General features: G+C 39.4%; 1 protein-coding gene across 3 annotated transcripts in view; it reads right to left on the bottom strand.

Moving 5' to 3' along the window:
• Nucleotides 1–3,078: 3,078 nt before the first annotated feature.
• Nucleotides 3,079–17,699, bottom strand: part of pla2g6.S (phospholipase A2 group VI S homeolog) — a 29,505-nt gene continuing 14,884 nt past the window's right edge. For 2 of the 3 annotated variants that reach the window (XM_018259631.2, XM_041591340.1), the window contains exons 6-17: nucleotides 16,667–16,763; nucleotides 16,409–16,591; nucleotides 15,184–15,292; nucleotides 14,556–14,690; nucleotides 11,383–11,473; nucleotides 11,105–11,268; nucleotides 10,763–10,913; nucleotides 9,826–9,962; nucleotides 6,711–6,865; nucleotides 5,987–6,154; nucleotides 4,255–4,328; nucleotides 3,079–4,127 (exon numbers count right to left, since the gene is read on the bottom strand). In XM_018259631.2, coding sequence (XP_018115120.1) covers nucleotides 3,983–4,127; nucleotides 4,255–4,328; nucleotides 5,987–6,154; nucleotides 6,711–6,865; nucleotides 9,826–9,962; nucleotides 10,763–10,913; nucleotides 11,105–11,268; nucleotides 11,383–11,473; nucleotides 14,556–14,690; nucleotides 15,184–15,292; nucleotides 16,409–16,591; nucleotides 16,667–16,763 — 1,609 coding nt within the window. In that variant the 3' untranslated portion in view covers nucleotides 3,079–3,982. 3 annotated transcript variants of the gene reach the window in all.

Raw genomic sequence — 17,699 nt, forward strand, 5'->3', positions numbered from 1 at the left:
ATTGGGAACACCTATGTCTGGATCCCCTTGAAACCATGGATGAACGTCATTTTTCAACCTTAACCACCGTCCTACAGGCAATTTTATACACCAAAACTCCTTTATTAGGTAAGCCACCACAAAATACACCTCATATACAGTCAGTATAAAATCATGACATAAGTGCAAGTCAGTGTCATTCATTATAAATTAAACATTATAAACTGTGCATTATAAATATATATATTTATATGATAAGATATATATATATATATATATATATATATATATATATATATATATATATATATATATATAAAAAATAAAAAAATAAAAACGCACTCCAAGGTCTGGAAATAGTGAAAAAAGTGGAAGATTTTATTTCAACGTTTTGGCACACCAACTCGGGCCATCTTCAGGAAGTCACTTTCACTTCCTGAAGATGGCCCGAGTTGGTGTGCCAAAACGTTGAAATAAAATCTTCCACTTTTTTCACTATTTCCAGACCTTGGAGTGCGGTTTTATTTCTTGATTAGATAGCTATGTTATAACCAGCACCCAGGCAGTTGCCTGTATTGCGAGTGCACCACTATAGACTCATTTATATATATATATTTGCTAAATAGTATGCCATCCAATAACATCTGGTCTTGTAAATTTATGTCAATAAAGTCAACTTTCTTGCTGTTAATGTACAGTAAAAAAAAAAACACACAGGGATAGTTTTTTAACAGTAAAGGAAAATTTGAGCTGTGTCACCCGTGTGTGGCATACTTCTATAACATCCATAAACATTAACTTGTTCTTCACAGTAAGGTTGTGGAATGCTCTGCTGGATGATGTTGTGATGGCTGATTCTGTTACTGCCTTTAAGAGTGGCAGTTAGTGGGAAAATAAACTGAAACGTCGGATACTGATACTATGCAACAATAAAAATTAAATTTTTTCACTAAAGGGAGTGCTGGTCTGGAAACTATTGGTGTATACAAGATTACCGTGCACCCCTCCTTTTACCTTAATCAGCTTTGGAGTGCGGATACTCATTGGAAAGATATATATATATATATATATATATATATATATATATATATATATATATATATATATATATAGTCCTCAAGAAGGAGCACTCACATGTCTTATAACTGGAAACAAACTATTTAATACGGGCACAAAACTAACATTTTCCAGCCTTTCTCAAACAACATAGGTTGATATACAGGAAATGACAAGTGGGGGTGTGTCAGGCAAGGGCTATGTAACATGGAGCCAATTCATTGGCTAGTGAAACTCTATTCACCATTCAAATGAACCAATCAACAATTTCCAATTAAGTGTTTACAAAGACAGGGTATTCCTAGGGGTAGGCAGAGTAGGCACGTGCCTAGGGCGCAAAGCTGGGGGGTGCCAGGCACGTACCTGCTCTGTCACCTACCCCAAGTCTGGTCCCCTCTCTCCCCGACTGTTGCTGCTATTGCACAATTGCGCACTCTGTTTCACGCATGCACACATGAGCACCAATCCGCGCATGTGCAGAATTGGAGAATAGCAGCAAATGCCAATTGCTCCTGAATGAAAACCAGAAGTTACATATTAGAATCAGAGGCACTTTTGGTGCCAACACCACTTCACCCTTCACCGACACTAATGAACTCACTCCAGTCTTGTCACTCCCACCCAAGGCAGCTACTGACGTGCGGTGTGATGTCACAGTCTCGCGAGATAATACTTGTGACGTTGGGACTAGCTATCCAGAATGGAAAGGCTATACGTGGACGCGGCTCAGCTGGACTTTTAAACAGCACTCCGGGACTACAAACTATGTTCAGTCACTTAAGACTGTCCCAGGAACAGCGGCACTGCTGGGTGGCATGTCTATAGAGTATGAGTAGTTTAAGGCACTTGCTCAAGTAAATCAATTCACTTGTATTGCAGTTGATGAGTACGGGCAGCACATAGTTCTCTTGTGCCTGACAGCTGGCTAGTTTGAGCTGTTAGAAAGTGTCAGGCTGGCTAATAAATTGGATAACATGGCACTGGTATAACAGTCACACGAGTGCCAATTTGCGCATGCGCACGCTCAGTTGCCTAGGGCGCCTGGCCCGGCTCTGATCATTTCTATGGTGAAGAGAAACCGTTTCTCAACAGCCAAACAAGTGAACAGGAGGTAGGTGTATCGATATTCAAGTCTACCATACAGAGAAGACTGCATGAAAGTAAATACAGAGGGTGCACAGCAAGGTGCAAGCCACTCATAAGCATCAAGAATAGAAAGGCTAGATTGGACTTTGCAAAAAAAAAAAAAACATCAAAAAAAGCCAGCACAGTTCTGAAAAAAAATTCTTTGGACAGTTGAAATAAAGATCAACCTCTACCAGAATGATGGCAACAAAAAAGTATGGAGAAGGAACAGTGGCAGAGGCAGTGTGATGGCTTGGACATGCATGGCTGCCAGTGGCACTGGGACACTAGTGTTTATCCATGATGTGACACAGGTCAGAAGCAGCAGAATGAATTCTGAGGTGTTCAGAGACACTGTCTGCTCAAATCCAGCTAAATGCAGTCAAATTGATTGGCGTTTCATACTGACCCAAAACATACAGCCAAAGCAACCCAGGAGTTTATTACAGCAAAGAAGTGGAATATTCTTGAATGGCCAAGTCAGTCACCTGATCTGAACCCAATTGAGTTGCATTTCACTTGTTGAAGACTAAACTTCGGACAGAAAGGCCCACAAACAAACAGCAACTGAAAGCCGCTGCAGTAAAGGCCTGGCAGAGCATTAAAAAGGAGGAAACCCAGAATCTGGTGATGTCCATGAGTTCAAGACTTCAGGCTGTCATTGCCAGTAAATAGTTTTCAACCAAGTATTAGAAATGAACATTGAGCTGCTTCATTTAAAATTCATTGTGGTGATGTATAGAACCAAAATTAGAAAAAAGTTGCCTGTCCAAAGATTTATGGACCTAAGTGTATATGTGCACTGGGTTTCATTTGGAGGGGTTGACCTTGATGGACTTTGGTCATTTTTCAACCCAAATAACTATGTAACTTTCAGTAAGGTGTAAGCAGTAATGTTCTATGAAAATTACATTTCAATTTTAATTTTGTATACTTTTTTATTATAAAAATCTCATGGCTTATTATTGTAACTGTCTGGTAGCTAATGCTTAATTACCCTAGCAACCAACCTATGGGCAATGGGTAAGTAAGAATAATAAAACTCCTAATCAAATACTATAGCATATTAGATATAAACTAGAAACAGGCAGACACGTCAAAAACGTAATAAAAAATTGAAGACCAATTAAAATTCTATTAGCGTAGAACCATCATAAAAAATGAGCAATTTGTTGTAAATATGAATGTTAGAAATTACTTTCATTGTACAAAGAAGCAGCTTTTATTCAGCTTCTGTTTCCATTTTAGAAAGTAACAGCAGATCCTTCTGAACTAAAGGACACAGATAAAGCCTGGAGCCACACAAATAAAGATGGTCAGCAGGATAGCCTTGGGGTTGATAGCCATGCCCTTAAAAGAACCATATGGGAGACGCCCTTCAGGTAATTTGGAGCTTTTTTGGATATTCAATTTCAGGATAAGAGAGCCCATACCTGTACCAGCTATATTGGTTTCCTGGCTCCTTATTATCATAGGTGTTTATTATCATCCTAAAATTAATACAGCAGAAATATGGAACGTTGAGGAAACTGAAGTACTCAGAGGAAACCAAGAAAAACACAGGGAGAACAAACAAAATTCAAGCAAATAGTTCCCTGACTGGAATCAAACCCAAAACGCCCCCACTGCAATGCTCACCACTGCACCCCATCCATTAAAAAAAAAAAAAAAAATCAGTTTTTGGAGGATTACACATACCCCAAAAAACTGTATTAAGGTGGACAGAGCAAATATTCCAGTTCGATCTCAGAATGTTACTGTTGTGAGCTGCTCAGAACTGGCCATCCAGTGGCTCTTCCTTCATTGCTCAATCCCCACTGTGCTAAGGTTCCAGAAGTGTCTTTGCCAGGCGCTGCAGGACCTCCCTTTGCTGGTAGATGTAGATCTGAGTGTCCCACAGCATATTCACCAGCACCGCATCACTAACCTCATCAAGCATGACGTCTGTTTGGAGCTGAGGGCTAAGTCTGTGCAAGGCAAATGAGAAATAGGACGTTCAGCAGAGGGAATAAAGCCAGAATACTGCAAAATACCTTCCTATACTTTGTATTCTGAGAAATCAAAAAGAATCAGCATATAAGTGACATATCTTACCTGAAGTAAGGAACATCTATCATTTCACACCAAGCCCTGGCTCTGGATACTGCTGGGCCGTCAGAGTCTGTGCACTGAGGGGGACATTAGACACACACTCTGTTACAAATCCCTAAATCAACATTTTGTATCTGTATTTAGTCTAAAGCAGCCAGGACATCCCAACAATAAATACAGGGGAAGGTTCCTTTATACTGTCAAGTCATAGGTCAGTTTGTGATACTGTTATATAAGTGTTAGGGATGCACCGAATCCAGGATTCAGTCTTTTCCAGCAGGCTTTGGCTGAATCAAATCCTAATTTGCATATGCAAATTAGACAGGGAGGGAAATTGCGTAACTTTTTGTCACAAAACAAGGAAGTAAAAAAAGTTTTCCCCTTCCCAACCCTAATTTGCATATGCAAAGTAGGATTTGGTTCGGTATTTGGCCGAATCTTTTGTGAAGGATTCGTGGTTTAGGCCGAATCCAAAATAGTGGATTTGGTGCATCCATAATAAGTGTATGCACCTCTTCTGGCAGTGTGATCTGCAGATTTTATATGGCATGTTGGCTTGTATTGATTTAAATGCCGTATTTAGCTTTCCACCACTCCCACTGAAGTCACTTGCATGAAAACTCTATCACAAGAGATAGCTTTGTAATTCTCATTTCATAATAAAATGGCTTTCATTAGCTTCCCTTCTGCTTCTGTCCCTTTCCTGCCTCTATTGTTTTTTTTATTCCAATGGACCATTTTCTCTACACCAGGAGGATATGCTGATGTGGTGGAAGTTGCACCTATAATTTATTGTGTGGGTTCCCTTGCACTCAGCTAATAAAACATGTAGGGCTATGTCTGGCTAACTAAATGAAATCTGTGGCTAAACAGCACCTAAAATTCACACCTTTTTCTTACTACTCTTGCATTCTACCTTTGTCTTTTTGTTTCCACTGTCAGGCTGCACCAGGGTCGGATTGGGCCGGCGGGACACCGGGAAAATACTCAGTGGGCCCTGCAGACCCAGGTCTGCTCTCCGCCTGTAAATTGTGCCCTCTCCCCCCATTGTGTCCGCAAGGAGGAAATAAAAGTTTGCAAGGGGTGGAGATGTGGGTGGCAGAGCATGTGACTAGGGAGGGAGGCCCCTGAGGTGGCAGCCAATCAGACACTGGGTTGAACCTAAAGGGGTTGTTCACCTTTACATTAACTTTTAGTAAGATAGAGAATTATATTCTGAGACAATTTGTAATTGTTTTTTCATTTTTTATTATTTGTGTTTTTTGAGTTATTTAGCAGCTCTCCCATTTGCAATTTCAGCATCTAGTTGCTAGGGGTCCCAATTACCCTAGCAACCATGCATTGATTTGAATAAGAGACTGGAATAAGGAGAGGGCCTGAAGGTAATTATCAGTAATAAAGTAATTAGAAGTGATGGCAAATACTTTGTAGCCTTACAGAACATGTTTTTTAGATTTAGATCAGTGACCCCCCATTTGAAAGCTGGAAAGAGTCAGAAGAAGAAAGCAAATACTATAAAAAAAATTGAAAAGTTGCTCAGAATTAGCCATTCTATAACATACTAAAAGTTAACTCAAAGGTGAACTGCCCCTTTAAGCTACACACTAAGAAATTTCTAGATTTCTAAAATTGCCCAGATATAGCAGTTTATGGACTCAGGGCCTGTGCCGTGGCCCCCTTTGCACCAATCTTGAACAGAAGAGAAACCCATAGTTTACAAACATAAAATACATACACAATCCACCACCATTTTTCCAAGCTCTCTTGCACCGACCACAGTCTTCATCACTTCCCATGGATTGGAGGGTCTAAAGACGTCCACTGAGCCGACAGAAATTTGTGGGGGCTTCCCAGTACCCAGAGAGACCACAATTCCAAGTTTCTTTACTTGCCCAGCCATTCCCTATGGGTTATAGAGAGAATCTTAGGGGCAGATTTATCTGAGTGTGAGATTAGTCACCACATTGGAGGGTGATGTATTACATCACTGCAAAAAACGATTCCAATTATTTCAGCACAGAGGAACTGTAAATGTTACATTTGTGTTTAATTCATGCAGTTTATTGTAGAAATTAGAATAAACAGATTTACAACAGAATGTGACAACAGTTACACATTAGTGTAACACATTTAACAAAGATAGCAGAAAAAAAAAACTGTGGGTCAAATCTCTAGCCAATAACACATTAAGAAAGGTTATTTAGCATTGCTGCCAAATTGATTAAGGAGTGTTCCTGAAATGTGTTTTTTTCACAGCAGCCACTCATGGTTTTAATTACTTAAATGAGAACTAAAGTAAAGAAGCAGCTAGAAATGTTGTACATTATCGTTTGGGCTTCTGTACCAGCACAAGGCAACCACAGCCCTTTAGCAGTAGATCTATGTCTCTAAAGATGCCCAAGTAGCTCCCCATCTAGTGACCCCCGGTGACAAATTTGAAGTCCTGGATCATTTTTTACCTTTTTTTTCAAGCAGGTGTTGTATTCATGAATCTCGGTCATTGCATCTAGAGTGGGATTATTAGACAGAAGTCCACCATCCAGAAACCGGCCCATTGGTCGAAGGTAAGTAGGGGCAGCACCACTCGAGCGGGCTGCATGCCACACTAGCTGTTCTGTGGTAGCCAGTGAAATGGAAGAGCAGGTACAATTAAAATAAACTGATGAGTATTTATCATACACAAACAAATATTAAAAAGATAATAGTACTCACTCTCAAATATAGCCAATATTTATTGAAAACACCTGGGTGCCAAACATATGGTTTGTGCAGTGAAGGATGCATACCCTATGCAGTTGGTCTGTACAGGTGCCCTTTTTTCAAAACAATTACTAATCTGGCAGCCGGTTAGCCTGCCAGGGAAAATCAGGTGTATAGCTTGGGATTGGTAAAGATTATAGCACAAAGCAAGTTCTCTCCACCTGTGTTTTTCAGCCAGAAGAGAATCCCTGACTTGGACAGTTGAATGCAAAAGTATAGATAAGTGGAGGGCACACCAATCAGGGAAATGTTTAATAGAATATAATGTGAGGTGCAAAAAACCAAAAGTCACCCCAAAAGAATAACTAAATACGCACTACTCTATAGATTGGGTTTGCACACTCACAAAGAACTATTTCAAACAAAGGTGGTATAAAAGAAAAATCCTTTATGTAGAATCAACATACTGTAACAATCACTTCAATGCTTTGTCAAAAAACATAAATACATACATAGTATAGTTGAACAATTATACACACCACCCAATTGTATAAACAAGGCAAAAAAGAAGACACGGAGCGGATACACCTGCCAAAAAATGAGAATAGTCCCAACGTTTGGTACACTGGCCTTTGTCAAAGGGATTCTCTGTCAAGACCACTGTGCTGAAACGTTGGGACTATTCTCATTTTTTGGCAGGTGTATCCGCTCCGTGTCTTCTTTTTTGCCTTGAATATACAATTGTTTGGTATGTATAAATGTTCAACTATAATATGAATTTATGTTTTTTGACAAAACATTGAAGTGACTGTTATATTGATTCTACATTAAGGATTTTTTTTTGTATACCACCTTTGTTTGAAATAGTTCTTAGACAGATGAATGACCACAACTGGGTGATTCTCTGTACCTTAATAATACATATATGAATATTTAAACATATGGCATCTAATAGTCTATGACCTGAACCATCATCCTACAAATAAAAAAGAATTAGAAAGCTTAAAATAGCAAGCAAGGAGGAGGGATCTTCTAAGCCTAAAACTAGGCTGATACTCTAATGGAGCCCTGGAGTGCGGGGATGTAGGACAAAGAAGGGGAGCTAGCATACGTCTCTTTTAATACCTTCCTAGGAAGTCTCCACACTTTCTACTCCCTCTTCCTCTACATCTGTAAATGGAAAGGAGACCTGGTCATGTTGTGTAAAGCCATCTTCACCTTTCAGCTGCAGGCACAGGTCTTTAAAGTCCAGTGTTTATTATCCTTCAGGTGTCCATGCTAGGTTGCTTTTTTCAAGCGACACTGCTGGTATGTAAACGAGCCGCACAACACTACGCGGCAGATTTTTTTTTTCATTTAAAACTCGAATTTCCGAGTTTTTTTTTTTACATACTCTGGCCCTTTAAGAACTCAAATTTGACTATTCACCAACTTAAACCTGCCGAATTGCTGTTTAAGTTAATGGGAGAGGTCCAGGGATCAATTCTGAGTTGTTTGCAGCCTTCCTGACATTCGATTCGAGTTTTCAGGTTGATTCTATTCATCCGAGTTTTAAAAATGAGATTTTTTTAATAAATTTCAATTGGTCTAATTTCGAGTTCATGGGAGTTTATGGGAGTTTTAAAAACTCACATGAAATCGAACTTTGATAAATGTGCCTCTACGTGACCAGTTGTGAAGCGCAGCTCTCCCATGAGGTTCAGCAGGGTTGTGCCCCCTGAAACGTTGATGCTGTTAAGCTCCCTGTCTGCATGAAATATCGTTTGTGCGTGGCTCATTTAAATACACTACTGCTGTACTTGACAAGTGCCTGTCGTTTGAGAGATCTGCACCACCAGTACAGAAGTGTCTAATTTACTGTTGAAGGTGCGGTATTAAACCCATTTGTATTAGAACACTACTAGTGCTTTCCATTATTAATGAATAGGAATAGGAGGTAACCAAATGTTATCCACACTGGATTAATATCACTCAATTTACTATGAGCTCTGGATCCCAACAATAAGCAGATATGTAATATATTAGAATATATAAAAAAAGAGATTTATGTATCTCTACAGCTCAATATTCTATGGGGCAAATTTACTAAAGAGCGAAGTGGCTAACGCTAGCGAAAATTCGCCAGCATGACGTCATTTCGTTACTTCGCTGATTTACTAGCGGGTGCTGGAGTAAATTCTCTAGCGAAGTGGACCTACTCTAGCACTACTTCGCACCCTTACGCCAGGTGAAGTTGCGCTATGGCAAAGGGACGGAACTACGCTAATTCACTTACTTGTGGATTCTACCGAACGTTACATCTTGCGCCAGACTTGCCTTCGCCACCTCAGACCAGGCAAAGTGCAATAGAGTAGATAGGGCTTTCTTCAAAAAAAGTTGAAATTTTTTCTAAGTCCCAAAAAACCCTGGCGTCTTACTTTTTTAAGGGTAATAGGCTGAAAACTATCATAATTTTTTTTGGGGGGTACCCTCCTTCCCCCCTACATTTTCTAACATATGGCACCTAAACTATACAGTGGGCACATGTATAGGGCAAAATAACAACTCTATTATATTTTATGAAGCTTTCCCAGGCTTGTGTAGTGTAATATATTTGCTGCTACGTATACGTCCATTGTACTTTAACTTGGCACTGTATGCAAATTAAGCATCGCTAGCGTAACTTTACTTTGCTTGACAAATTAACGGTAGCGCAACTTTGCTACCTTTCGCCTCCCTGAGCGCAGCATCGGATTTTAGTGAATTAGCGGCACCCTGGCGAAACTTGGCCTGGCGAAGTGCGGCAAAGGCGTCGCTAGAGCATTTTCGCGCTTAGTGAATTTGCCCCTATGTCTATCACAGAATATTGAAACTATAAGGAAACAAGGTGTTTACCTGCTGGTGTTGCTACAGGGCGGAAGGAAGCAACACTCTTGTAAGGAGGCTCATGATCAGTTTCAGGGGGGTCATAATTTCTGAAGAGGTGCAGTTCAGCTGGATGCCTGTCTGACAATGTCCCTGTCACAATAACCCTAATAAGGATGAAAGGATTTTAGCTGATATCATGAAATATATGGTTTATGACAGACAAACTCCTGTGTGCTACGTGCTGCATAGTTTTCATGAAAAGTAATTACAGGCTTTAGGTTGCATCAGTGTGATTTCCTCTCCCAATATCATACACAGTGGCATAACTTGGATAGAATGGACCCGGGTTCAGGATTTGCACCTGGGCCCGACATGCCTTTAAAAGTTCCACTCCTAATCCTGTGCGGTTTTGTCTCTGGCAGGCCCCAATGGGGTGTGAACTCAAGTGAAGGCGCACCCCCTGCACCTCCAGTTGTTACACCACTGATCACATGCGGTAACTAGAAAATGTATGTGAATAATTGGCACTTGGTATAATTGAATGTCTCTTGTAACTGGCATCTTTCTATCTATCGTTTAATCTGCCTTCCACTTCTCCCCTATTAAATGATACTCCTCTGTTATGTACACTTTGTTGCTTTTAGTGGTTTTGACAACTATATTTTGGCCATGAAGTTCTTCTACTAAACATATTAGACTTAGATGTGGGCTCCAGACATGAAGACATTGTAATTATGGCAGGGGTGCACTAAATATTGGTTTGGATTTAGGATAAACCTCAATTTGCAGCAAAGTGTTCCTAGGCCTCAGTAAGTCATTTTAGCCCTATACACAACTTCAAGTATTGTCTGCTTTATACAGTTCTCCGGAACTACATAAATAAAGAAGTTAACTATAAAACTACACAAATATATAACAATTAACTACATTTAATATAAAAGGCCTTGCCAGGCTGAGCACTTACTTAGGGTTTCTGACGTCTGACATTTTTGTGTTCTCCCCAAACTCCTTCTTCAGAAACTCTTCCAGAGGGCCAGACTCATAGGGACGAGAGCCATGGAAAACCTCGTTCTTCATACGGAAGTACAAACAACGAACAGATTCCATGGGCATTCCTGGTGCACAGAGTTGGTACAAGTTAGGGTACAGCCATATTGCTCAGGATAATGCCAATATGCAGCAAACACTAAACATATTTAATACTGTTCATGCATTTGTAGCAAAATAGTTTCAATGAAACAACAAAATATCTTTCATATTTCAAAAACAGAGAAGAACTGAAGGTAATGATCTGTCCAGCACTTACCATGCACAATAGCCAATGCCAGTATACCACCAGTACTGGTTCCAGAAACCCAGTCAAACAACTCCCTTATGGGACGCCCTGCAGCTTTCTCTATGGCAATTAGTAGCTGCATCAAAACTAGTCCTCGAATCCCTCCTCCATCCAGACACAAAAGACGGTCTTTCCTATAGAACAAGAGAGCCAGGAATAGCCTATGAACGCTTGCTGGCAGTCTGGATATTTATCTAGTTCTTCAGTTACAAACAGGACAACAGGAGCTTTATATCAATGGAACTTACACTCGCAAGCCATCTTCTCTAAAATCCACTGTATCTTGTGGTACCAGCATGCCACTCAAGGCAGTGGAAACATAGACAAAATCACGAAAACCTAGGATAAATTGCAAAAATAAAAGAAAAAGTTTCCTACAATGTAAAAAAGTAATGGCATTAAGATAGCCAGAAAAAAGTGCAGAGCAACAAAGTTGTATTCTTCCAGCAGAGTTAATGGAGCAGATAGGAATTTAATATAAACACTCATCATATATCCATCTCACACACAAGCATAAACATAAACCGGCCATACATTTTACCTCGAAGGCAGAACAATGCAACAGCCAACTATTGAGAATGAAGAACCTAGTGCCCTTATTTCCAAGCAGGGCTCAGCCTTAAGGTCAGTTAGGGTGAGAACTGGAGAGAATGGCCATTTGCTCTACTAGACACCCCTGCAATCCCAGCATAAAGGACAGTTAGAATGGGATTTGAAGCAAAAAATTATTTGCAGATATTCTTGCACAACTGATGCACCAAAATCTGTATTTAATTCATGAATTAAGGGAGCTGGAACTAAAATAAATTTGACAACCACTACCCTAGTGCATCTCCCCATCGCATGACCTAAAACAAAAAATAAATCTTCCTAGGCACAGAAAGATGGAAAAAGATGGTGGCAAAATATGAATAAAATAACCCCAAGTCGGTTCACTCTAATGATTGGAGCTTTCCTTGTTCCTGTAGATAATAAAAATGATAGCAATTATGAATGTAAATATGTAATGTACATTTGTGTTCAGAATAATAGCAGTCAACATCACTAACCTGATCAATCACTGTTTTTGGTAGAAATTGTATTTCTACATAGCAAATAATTTACTAGTAGGTGTAGAAGAGTAATAGAAAAACCAACAGACCCAACAGTCATGACATGCATGCTGCTGATTCTGTGTAATTGAATCATTCACTGAGGCTTGTTCCAAATAAAAGAAGTGTTCAAAATAATAATAGCTTGTTCCAAATAATAGCAGTGTGGAGTTCAATTATTGAGGTCATTAATTCTTTGAAAAAACAGGTGTCAATTACGGCCCTTATTTAAGGAAGGCAGGAGATGTTGGCTCCTTCCAGACATTGTTCAGAAGAACCGGATACTTTGATTAAAAAGTTGATCAGAGAGGGAAAAACATATAAACAAGTGCAGAAAATGATAGGCTGCTCAGCTAAAATGATCTCAAATGCATTAAAATGGCAAAAAAAAACCTGAACGACATGAAAGAAAACTACCATTAGAATGGATAGAAGAATTGCCAAAATGGCAAAGACTCAGCCAATGATCCAGAAAGATTAAAGAAGGTCTAAAGTTACCTGTAAGTATTGTTACAATTAGAAGACGCCTATGTGAAGCCAAACTATCGGCAAGAAGCCCCCGCAAAGTCCCATTTGAAAGGCTTACAATTTGCCAAAGAACACATTGACTGGCCTAAAGAGAAGTGGTGCAACATTTTGTGGACTGATCAAAGCAAGATTGTTCTTTTTGGGTCTAGGGGCTGCAGACAGTTTATCAGACGACCCCCAAACACTGAATTAAAGCCACAGTACAGCGTGAAGCTGGTGGCACAAGCATCAAGATATGGGGATGTTTCTCATACTATGGTGTTGGGCCTATTTATCACATACCAGGAATCATGGATCAGTTTCAATACATCAAAATACTTAAAGAGGTCGTGTTGCCTTATGCCGAGGAGGAAATGCCCTTGAAATGGGGGTTTCAACAAGACAACGACCCCAAACACACCAGTAAATGAGCAACATCTTGGTTCCAGACCAACAAGACTGATTTTTTGGAGTGGCCAGCCCAATTCCCAGACCTTAATCCAATAGAAAACTTGTGGGTGACATCAAAAATGCTGTTTGTGAGGCAAAAGCAAGAAATGCAGAAGAATTGTGGAATGTAACAGGTGCCAGAAGTTGGTGGACTCCATGTAACACAGATGTGCAGCAGTTCTCAGAAACACTGATTATACAACCAAATATTGGTTCAGTCATACAAAGGAAAGCAAAACCTTGAAACATTTTCAATTTATACAGTGAATGTTTGAGTTTGTAAAGAAGAATGCAGACACTGTGATTTTTTGGAACAGCCTAATATTCCCTTTTCTTTACTTTCTTTAAAGGAATAACACAAATTTGATACATTTTTCTTCATGTTCCCAATGCATTGGCATGTATTGGAATGGAAATTAAGCATTAATAAGGATTGTGAGCTTTATTCACTTTTTAAAAACTATTATTCTGAACACAACTGTAAATATGTACATGTAATTATACATTTTACTTTTGCTCATGTGATGGGAAGATTCGTCGATAAAATGAGAGCAGTACTGATGAAATGCCATTACCTGAGCACAACACTAGACATCACTGCTCACAGAACATAGTCACCACTCCACACACATTCAAGCACTTCACATGCAAGCTTTTTCGAAGCCACTAACCAAGGAAACCAAGGAAAACAGGTAGAATAAAGGAAATACATGAAAAAAGAAAGCGGTGGAAGTATTTGCAAAAGGGTAAAATTTGAGGAGTGTGGAGATAAAGAACTGGAAAAGCTTCATCACCAAAGGGAACTCAAGACTGATCACAATCTGTTATCCATAATGCTCGCAACCTGGGAGTTTCCAGATAACAGATCTTTCCGTAATTTGGATCTTCATGCCTTAAATCTACAAGAAAATCATGTGAACCTATAATAAACTCAATAGGCTGGTTCTGCTTACGCTAGATTCATTTTTAAAAATTTGGATTATTTGGATAAAATGGGAGAAGACCTATCTGTAATTCAGGGCTTTCTGAATAACGGGTTTCTGGATAATGAATCCAATACCTGTATTACAATGAATGCTTTATATTGTGGCCCGTTCTCTTATGGAGACCATATAAATAGGTAATCCAAAGTAAACACACAGAACACTTTTGGGAGGCCAAATAAGTAGGGCTTCTATAATGGTATCAGCTTAATGAAATTATAAATAGGCAAAACTGCATCCATTTATAAAATAATATGTTCTTAGGGGGAAACTAGCATTACCTAAATCACTTATCACTACTGGAAACAGGGGAAATAAAGTGTCACTCTGAGTACCCATTGGTATGATGGAAGTGGAGATCCATGAGAGGGAGAGGCAGAACTGCTTTACCTATGCCGCTAGAGCTGTCCATGGGGGGCACTCTGGAGGGGGAGGTAGCTGTTGGCGGAAGCTGGGTGTCAGGGGGTAAACAGCGATCTGCTCCTACGTTACATAGCATGCTGAGAAGCACTTTTCGGTTGTTCCCTTTGAAATGGAGTAATGGGTAGAATAATATGTCACACCTGTGAGCAGCTAGTGGCTACAAAAGGAAATGTTACAGTTTGTGGAATGTATTAAAGATTAGTGCAAAATGATTAAAAAAAATATGGGTAAAAAATCTTGCTGCAGAGGTTAAATACAGATTAAGGCAGAATTCTGTGTGTGCAAAATATAAAATATACTGTTTTGCTCCATAATGTGTTCATAATAACCAATCAGCAGTAACGTAGAGAGCAAGGCGGTAAGAAAATTGTGATCAACTATATGATGTGGTAGGTGTAGGCAAGAAATTTGGATTTAAATAAATGCAGTAATGTTGATGCCATGAACCGAAAAAAAAAAAAAATAGCATGGCTGTGTTAGTATGAATGATGTGCATCAGAAGTAAGCTCATTGAGTATTGCTTTCCGTGCATGCATCATAATACAGAAGGCTCTGGGCAGAAAGTTCTCACACTGCATGTTTTAGGGTTCACAACCTTTGCTTGATCTGGCTGCAATGAGTCCTGGCGTTTCCCCAAAATCATTGTGCTGCTCCACATCTGCCCCAAAAACCATGAGGGCTTTAATGAGCTCCAGCTGGTCCTTCTGTGAAAGATAAAAAGGATGATGTGAAGCATAGTACCCTATATCCAATATCTGAAAGGCTGCTTTAAACATGTTCAGAAATGGCTTACACTAGATTTATAGCTGGATATCAATGAGTTCATTGCTCACTATAATCACTTGTCTAGAAGTCTGCACTGTATCCATACAGTCATTTGTCACTACTGCAGCAAAACTAAAAAGTTAGCAAGCACTAATAAAACATTGCACACCATAAGCATTGTTATTTTATACAGTTTGCTTTAGCTTTACTATGATCTCAGTGATAGTAGCTTGGAGTCTGGCGCTATGCTAGTAGTTCCACTTAAAGGAAAACTATACCCCCCAAACAATGTAGGTCTCTATTAAAAGATACTGCGTATAACAGCTCATGTGTAAAACCCTGCTTCATGTAAATGAACCATTTTCATAATAATATACTTTTCTAGTAGTATGTGCCATTGGGTAATCATAAATAGAAAATTGCCATTTAAAAAATAAGGGCCGCCCTCTGAGATCGTAAGATTCACTGTGCACACATACAAACCACATGTAAGGTCACATGAGCCAATTAACAGACAGAGTTCTGCCTTTTGCTTCCTCACTTCTTCCTGTTACAGTTAGTGTTGTAGTATTTCTGGTCAGGTGATCTCTGAGGCAGCACAGATAGAGTCACGAAATGGTGGTTCAAGGCAAGAGATGTAAAAGGGCAATATTTATGTAAATATATATTCCAGTTTGGTAAGATTCTTGAATATGTCATTCAGTTTGATATAAACTATGTGTTGCTTAAGTATTCATTTTGGGGGTATAGTTTTCCTTTAAAGGAGTAGTTCACCTTTAAGTTAGCTTTTAGTATGATTTAGAACATGATATTCTGAGACAAACTTCAGTTGGTCTTTATTTTTTTGTCTTGGGTGTTTTTTATTGTTTAGCTTTTTGTTCAGCAGATTTTCAGCAGCGATCTGGTTGTTAGGGTCCAATTTACCCTAGAAATCATGCAGTAGTTGAAAGAGAATGGAGGTGAACAAAATGTAACCTCACAGAGTCTTCAGGTGCCTACCTCCCGATACTTCCAAGTCTATCATGTTTGATGCTTTACAGTTACAGAAGCCATACCTTCATAGCAAGGTGCAAGGGAGTGTTCCCATGTTCCCCTTTGACATTAGGATCTGCAACATTGGTCAAAAGCACCATAGCAGCTTCAAACCGGTCTCTCTTTACCATGATGTGAAGCGGAGTGTCTAATGTTTTACTGCAAGTATTTACATTGCAGCCACGTTCAATTAGCAGGCGTGCCATCTGCAAGATTGAAAACAGATCTGTGACATACAGAATACATCACCATAACAAATATATGTAGAATATCCTTCTTACCTCTGCATTTTTTGCCCAGTGTATTGGAGTTGCTTGATATCGCGGATCTTCTGCATGTAACTGACTAGCAGACACATCCAGTATGGCTTCTACACACCTAAAAAGGGGAAACAGTAATACAACAATTAACAATGATGCTAATAAAGATACAAAATACTGCATGTTAGTAGCAGTAGTGTTGGCACCATACGGAAGATGTAGAGCGATACATAAAATACACCTCTTGCAGTTTTGGAAACATATTTGAGCAAAATGCAAACTTTAATTCAATAAGAATGCATTTTACCAACTAACAGATGTATATATGTCAATACCGAGAAGGGAAAATGGTTTGGACTCAGTTATATAAATTGTATGTGGTTGTAACGGGTTTGGTGATTTTAGGATGACCATTTGTCATGCCTAAAACAGCTTAAAGGGGTTGTTCACTGTTTTTTATAAATGTTTTTATTTGCACCATGGTTCAATACATATACAGCAAAACTAACATGTTATCACAGTTGTAAATAAAAACTTTGTATATTTAAGACTAGGTCTGGTCTACAGGGCCGGAACTAGGGGTAGGCAGAAGAAGCACGTGCCTAGGGCACAAAGGTAGAGGGGCACCAAGCACGTACCTCTTCCGACGCAGTCCCTTAGTTCCAGAAGCAGTGACAGCAGTTTTTTCTTATTCTGCCTGCTCACCTATGCGTGCTTGCGTGTCCCAGGCGCATGGGCGATTGCACGTCCTCGGCGCATGTCCTCTGGGCGGTGTAGTCGTTGGGTTGCCTAGGGCACCCGGCCAACTTGGCCCACCACTGATGGTCTACACTCGGGGTTGTTCACTTTTGAGTTAACTTTTAGTATTAAGAGGAGAGTGCTATTCAACTTGCAACTGGTCTTCATTTTTTTGTTAAATTGTATTTTTTTATTATTTGTATTATTTCACGTTTTCTTCAGCAGAGCTCCAGTCTGGAATTTCAGCAGCTATCTGGTTGCTAGGGACTAAATTAACACTCTGAATGAAAGATTGATGAAAGAATAGAAAGATAAA

This window comes from Xenopus laevis, chromosome 4S (genome assembly GCF_017654675.1).
Source record: "Xenopus laevis strain J_2021 chromosome 4S, Xenopus_laevis_v10.1, whole genome shotgun sequence".
Lineage (NCBI taxonomy): Eukaryota > Metazoa > Chordata > Amphibia > Anura > Pipidae > Xenopus > Xenopus laevis.